Source organism: Arachis stenosperma, chromosome 4 (genome assembly GCF_014773155.1).
Source record: "Arachis stenosperma cultivar V10309 chromosome 4, arast.V10309.gnm1.PFL2, whole genome shotgun sequence".
Classification (NCBI taxonomy): domain Eukaryota; kingdom Viridiplantae; phylum Streptophyta; class Magnoliopsida; order Fabales; family Fabaceae; genus Arachis; species Arachis stenosperma.
The window spans coordinates 55,562,862-55,570,164 of NC_080380.1; the positions used below are offsets into that span (position 1 = coordinate 55,562,862).

Genomic DNA, 7,303 nt, shown 5'->3' on the forward strand with positions numbered 1-7,303 from the left:
AAAGGTTGTTTCTGGATTGTTGTAATTTAGCTTCTTTTAATTTTCTCTTCAGAGTCCTTTCAGGTTCTGGATCAATTTCAACAAGAGTGCCTTTATCCTTGTTCCTGCTCATATGAAAGAGAAGAAAACAAGAAAAGAAAAAGGAATCCTCTATGTCACAGTATAGAGATTCCTTTATGTTAGTAGAAGAAGAAAGGGGTAGGAGAAGAGGGGTAGACAAAGAATGTAATGTAATGGAAGAAACACAACTGTGAGGATGGCAGAGATGTGAGATGAAGAGAGGTGAAGAGAAGTGTTAGTAATTAAATAATTAAATAGAAGAAGAAAAGAGGAGGGAGATTTCGAAATTAATTTTGAAAAAGAGGTTAGTGTTTTTCGAAAATATTAAAATTAAAACATGAAGCAATTAATTAATTAAAAAGAATTTTTGAAAAAGGAGGGAGATATTTTCGAAAATAGAAGAGGGAAAAGTAGTTAAGTGGTTTTGAAAAAGATAAGAAACAAACACAAAGTTAGTTAGTTGATTGAAAAAGATTTGAAATCAAAATTGAAAAAGATAAGAAGATAAGAGGTTAGATAAGATATTTTAAAATCAAATTTTGAAAAAGATAAAATTTTTGAAAAAGATAAAATAAAAAGATAAAAAGATTTTTAAGAAAAAGATATTTTGAAAAAGATTTAATTTTTTTAAAATTACTTAACTAACAAGAAACTACAAGATAAGATTCTAGAACTTAAAGATTGAACCTTTCTTAACAAGAAAGTAACAAACTTCAAATTTTTGAACCAATCACATTAATTGTTAGCTAATTTTCGAAAATATCAAATAAAGATAAGAAAAAGATTTTGAAAATAATTTGAAAAAGATTTTTGAGATTTTCGAAAAACAATAAAAAATGAAAAAGATATGATTTTTTGAAAAAGATTTTGAAAAGATAAGATTTTTAAAATTGAAATTTTGACTTGACTTGTAAGAAACAACTAATTTTGAAAATTTTTGACCAAGTCAACCCAAAATTTCGAAATTTTGGAGGGAAATAAGGAAAAGATATTTTTGATTTTTGAATTTTTAATTATGAAAGAGAAAAACAACAAAAATATTTAATGCATGAAATTTTTAGATCAAAACAATGAATGCATGCAAGAATGCTATGAATGTCAAGATGAACACCAAGAACACTTTGAAGATCATGATGAACATCAAGAACATAATTTTGAAAAATTTTTGATGCAAAGAAAACATGCAAGACACCAAACTTAGAAATCTTTAATGTATGGAAAATATGAATGCAAAACTGCACAAGAAAAACAAGAAAAGACACAAAACAAGAAATCATCAAGATCAAACAAGAAGACTTGTCAAGAACAACTTGAAGATCATGAAGAACACTATGAATGCATGGGATTTTCGAAAATTGCAAGAAAAAATTTTAAAATCATGCAATTGACACCAAACTTAAAAATTGACTCAAGACTCAAACAAGAAACACAAAATATCTTTGATTTTTTTGATTTTCTAATTTTTTTTATTTTTATTAATTTTTTTCGAAAATAAAGTTTAAAAACACGAAAAATAAAAAGAAAAATTTTGAAAAAGATTTTTGAAAAGAAAATTACCTAATCTGAGCAACAAGATGAACCGTCAGTTGTCCATACTCGAACAATCCCCGGCAACGGCGCCAAAAACTTGGTGGACGAAATTGTGATCACTGTTCTTTGATCTGATTCATTGTAATTGGATTTATTCAATAATTGTCCTTATTTGAAGTCACAACTCCGTTCAACTAACCAGCAAGTGTACTGGGTCGTCCAAGTAATAACCTTACGTGAGTAAGGGTCGAATCCACAGAGATTGTTGGTATGAAGCAAGCTATGGTCACCTTGTAAATCTCAGTCAGGAGGATAAAATTGATTGATGGTTATTGGAATAAATAATAAAATAAAAGGAATAATAAAAGGGATAGAAATGCTTATGTAGATTCATTGGTAGGAATTTCAGATAAGCGGAATGGAGATGCTGTAGAGCTCTAGGACGCCTGCTCTCCTATTCCTTCTACCCAATCCTTCTTACTCCTTTCCATGGCAAGCTTTGTATAGGGGTTCACTATCAGCTGTGGCTACTTTCATTCCTCTCGGGGAAATAACCTGTGCGGCTGTCACTCGCACAGCTAACCAGTCTGGAGGCATCACCCATGGTTGATAGCTACATCCCATCCTCGCAGTGAAAGCTAATGCACGCACTCTGTCACAGTACGGCCAATCACCGGTTGGTTCCCGCTCCTACTGGAATAGAATCCCTCTTTTGCGTTTGTCACTAACGCCCAGCAGGTTAAAGTTTGAAGCACGTCACAGTCATTCATGAACGGAATCCTACTCGGAATACCACAGACAAGGTGAGACTTTCCGGATTCCCAAGATCCTACTCGGAACACCACAGACAAGGTTGGACTTTCCGAATCCAGATAAATGCCGCCATCCATCTAGCTTATACCACGAAGATTCTGTTGGGGAATCTAAGAGATACACATTCAAGCTTGTGGTGCATGTAGAACGTAAGTGGTTGTCAATCACGCGCGTTCATGAGTGAGAATGTTAATGAGAGTTATTAGCTCATCACACTCATCATGTTCTTGAGTACGAATGAATATCTTGGAATAAGAATAAGATAGAGAATTGAATAAAAGAAAATAGAACTTCATTAATCTTTGAGGTACAGCAGAGCTCCACACCCTTAATCTATGGTGTGCAGAAACTCCACTGTTGAAAATACATAAGCAAGAGGTCCAGGCATGGCCGAATGGCCAGCCCCCTAAACGTGATCACAGGATAGAAAATACAATCCAGGATGTCTAATACAATAGTAAAAGGTCCTATATATACTAGACTAGCTACTAGGGTTTACATGAGTAAGTAATTGATGCATAAATCCACTTCCGGGGCCCACTTGGTGTGTGTTTGGGCTGAGCTTGATCAATCCACGTGTAGAGGCATTTCTTGGCGTCAAACTTCAGGTTATGACGTGTTTTGGGCGTTTAACTCCGGATCATGACGTTTTTCTGGCGTTTTACTCCAGACAGCAGCATGAACTTGGCGTTTAACGCCAAGTTACGTCGTCATTCTTCGAATAAAGCATGGACTATTATATATTGCTGGAAAGCCCTGGATGTCTACTTTCCAACGCCGTTGAGAGCGCGCCATTTGGAGTTCTGTAGCTCCAGAAAATCCATTTCGAGTGCAGGGAGGTCAGAATCCAACAGCATCAGCAGTCCTTTTGTCAGCCTTTTTCAGAGTTTAGCTCAAATCCCTCAATTTCAGTCAGAATTTACCTGAAATCACAGAAAAACACACAAACTCATAGTAAAGTCCAGAAATGTGAATTTAACATAAAAACTAATGAAAACATCCCTAAAAGTAGCTTAAACTTACTAAAAACTATATAAAAACTATGCCAAAAAGCGTATAAATTATCCGCTCATCACCTACCAAAAAAACTCACAAGCAACAAACAAATGGTATACACTTTCTATGTCCTTACCACACAACACACACAAATTATTACTAACTTCAACTACACTAAACTCACTCAGCCTGTTTTTAGTATTAACACTACAAGAAAACAGCTCTATTGCCACACTTTTGAGCTACCGCCACACATCTGAAAGGGTGACGTATGCAAGCGTGGTGGTTTTTCTATCGCCACGCTTTTGGTGACCAATCACCACGCTTTTTTTGCCACACTTTTAACAAATGGCCACACTTAAAAGCGTGCCCGTATGTGCGAGATATGGTCACACTTTAAAACGTGGCCATATGTGAAATATGGCCACGCTTTCAATGCGTGGTTATAGAGCGAGATACAGCCACGCTTTTGAATTATGGCGATAGCCAGTGATACGGCCACGCTTTGAAAGCATGGCGATAGCCTTGTAGAATTTTAAAAAAATCCTTTTTCTTATTTTTACCTTTACCACTGCAAAATATAAATTTTCAGTCGTTTTTTATTACCAAACCTATAAATATAGTATGCAATTTTTATTACAAGACAAATCAAACAATAATTAGTTATAACTTTTGCTATAATTGTTTTATACATTAGAAAACTAATACTCAAATACAAAATAAATTTCAAGTTCAAATTCCAAACTAAAAACTAAAGAAAAATACAGAAACAATACAACTTAAATCCTAAGTCTTTTACTGTTCCTCCTTCCTCTAGCCCTCTTAAACTTCCTTCCCTTATTTCATACATAATTATTTCTGGAACATTTGTGAACTTTTTTATGTGCAAAAGATGGCAAAAACAGATACAAAGTTGATAAATTATTTTGAAGATTCACTTTCCATTCTAGGCAACACTAGCTTTATTTTCTTTTAGCCTATTACTCAAAGTCGCAAACCAAAACATGTGTTATCTTGTAAAAAAATTTAAAAGAAGATTAAGAATAAAAGAAAAGGAAACAAGCATTATTACCAGAAGTCCTCCTCCAACAAGGAAAGCCAATCTGATTTCTTTTGATCGAAAAACATGCCAATAAAAAGTATAAGGAAGAACCATTATGACAATAAAGCATTAAAGAAACTATCAACTAAAAAATTCACTTGGCATTCTTCGGTAACAGCTAATATAGGACTCTGGTTTTCATTAACTACATTCTGCATGAAGTTTAACGAGGTAGGATGCCAAAGCCTGAATTCTAGCAACTAGAAGTGAACATATACAAAATTTAATAGATTTTCAATTATTCCTTTGCCTCCACAAGCAAATACCAGGTCACTTACTATTACTTATGTCCAAGGAAACTGTTACGGCCTGGCCCAGGCCACTCGCGGGTCAACCCGACCCACTGATGACCCGACCCGAACGGTCGGGCACATACAACCCACTACGCGACCCGGACACGCGTCCCTGACAGCTCTCCACAGCAACTGTGAGGAAGCTTCGAGGAAGATGGGCCTATCCTTGCAGGGCCCACCTCTGACACGGTATAAATGGGGAAGGACCTGCCCTTCCCCTAAGGTACGTCACACTCTCCATCTAACATATCCCTGCCTGCACACTAGCTGACTAGAGCGTCGGAGTGTCTTTGCATGTGGCACCACCTCTTCCTTCCACAACGAGAGCCCGGCTACCCGGCAGATCCGAACCCAGCACGATCACGATTGAGGCGTCCTCACCCTCTCAACAACCATCCGAATTGTCTGGTAACCGACCACAGTACATTGGCACCGTCTGTGGGGACCCGCCTAAATGGACGTTGTGCCGGGCCCCGGAGACCAAGGCCGAGGAGCCGTAGCAGAGGGAACGGCCTCCGTCGCCTCATTAAGAGGACGGTGAAGGTCCCCCCGACAACACACTGAACCACACACAAGGACGCGACCCTTCGGGGGAACGGGTGGCGACAGCGCCATAATAATGCAGGAGCTACGCCACAAGGTCCAAAACCTAGAACGGCAACTGGCCGACCAGGAGCGCGACCGACGAACCACCGACCCCACCTACACCCCATCTCATGAAAGTCAAGAGAGAGACTCCCACCAAAGCCGTCTGCAACGCGCCTCCGCATGCCGAATGGAAGCGGAAAGCACCCGCGAAGAGTCACCCATCCCGAGAAAATGAAATGATACAATCATCTACTCCCGAGGCAAGAAAACGCGCCGCACGGGCCGAGATCACGAAGATGCGGAAGAAAGGTAAGAGAGGACACGACAACCCGTGATAATGGGCGCCACCCCATTCCACCGATCCATCCTCGAAGTCCGGTTGCCGAAGCACTTCGACAAACCAACGGACATGAGGTACGATGGAACTCAAGACCCTCTGGAGCACCTCACGGCCTTCGAAGCAAGGATGAATCTGGAGGGAGTAAGGGACGAGGTGAGGTGCCGAGCCTTCCTGGTAACCCTAGCAGGACCTGCGATCAGATGGTTTAACGGCCTCCCGCAAGGGTCAATCTATGGGTTTTCGGACATCAGCCGTGCCTTCCTGGCCCAGTTCACAACACGAATAGCAAAGGCAAAGCACCCGATCAACCTTCTGGGGATAACCCAGAGACAAGGAGAGCTGACCAGAAAATACCTGGATCGGTTCAATGACGAATGCTTGGAAATCGACGGCCTAACCGATTTGGTGGCCAGCCTTTGCCTGACGAACGGCCTCCTCAACGAGAACTTTCGAAAACACCTTACCACAAAACCAGTTTGGACGATGCACGAGATCCAAACGGTGGCCAAGGAGTATATAAACGACGAGGAAGTCAGCCAAGTCGTGGCTGCCAATAAACGGCAGTCCGGCTACAGCCAACCTAGGCAACAAGTTAGCGGAGAAAGACTAAAAGAACAAGCCAGGGAAGGAGCGCCAAGCAAAACACCCAGGCCATTCCCCCGGGTCGGGAAATTCACCAACTACACTCCGCTCACTCTTCTCATCATGGAAGTTTATCAGCAAATAGCCGAGAAAGGAATTTTGCCGAAGCTCCGACCACTCAAGGACCGTACAGGAGGAAACAAGAACTTCTATTGTGACTATCACAAGGGCTATGGTTACCAAACACAAGACTGCTTTGACCTGAAGGATGCACTAGAACAAGCGATAAGGGAGGGTAAGCTAACAGAATTCTCCCATCTTATCAGGGAGCCGAGGAGGTGCCATCGCGACCAAGACGAAGAAGGCAAAACCCGTTCGGCAAAGCGGCGACAAGAGACAGAAGACAGAGATCACGGCTTCACCGTGGTAAACGTGGTGACGGCCAAAAACACCGCGCCAAGGTCACGATCGGCGCATAAAAAAGATGCCAAGGTCTTGGCGGTCTCCTCCTCGTTGATGCGAAACTCTAAGAAGCCCCCCTCCATTTCCTTCGGCCCGGAGGACCAATGGTCTGACGACGCCTCTGAAAACCCACCCATGGTCATCACGGCCAGAGTGGGAACCGGTCTCGTCAAGCGAATCCTTGTCGACACGGGGGCAGACTCGAACATCATGTTCCGCAACGTATTTGATGCACTGGTACTAAGGGACGCCGACCTGACGACTCACCAGCACGGGGTCATTGGATTGGGCGACTGATGAGCGGATAATTTATACGCTTTTTGGCATTGTTTTTAAGTAGTTTTTAGTATGATCTAGCTACTTTTAGGGATGTTTTCATTATTTTTTATGTTAAATTCACATTTTTGGACTTCACTATGAGTTTGTGTGTTTTTCTGTGATTTCAGGTAATTTCTGGCTGAAATTGAGGGACTTGAGCAAAACTCTGAAAAAGGCTGACAAAAGGACTGCTGATGCTGTTGGAATCTGACCTCCCTG

At 40.8% G+C, this 7,303-nt stretch overlaps 1 protein-coding gene across 1 annotated transcript; it reads left to right on the forward strand.

Moving 5' to 3' along the window:
• The first annotated feature begins 5,719 nt into the window (after positions 1-5,719).
• LOC130975000 (uncharacterized) lies at positions 5,720-7,063 on the forward strand. The gene has a single exon (XM_057899834.1). The coding sequence runs from the start codon at positions 5,720-5,722 to the stop codon at positions 7,061-7,063; it is 1,344 nt and encodes a 447-aa protein (XP_057755817.1).
• The last annotated feature ends 240 nt before the right edge of the window (positions 7,064-7,303 follow it).

What these genes read in the sequence shown, in the direction of transcription:
- LOC130975000 (XM_057899834.1), top strand. Translation starts at nt 5,720, where the DNA reads ATGGGCGCCACCCCATTCCACCGATCCATCCTCGAAGTCCGGTTGCCG.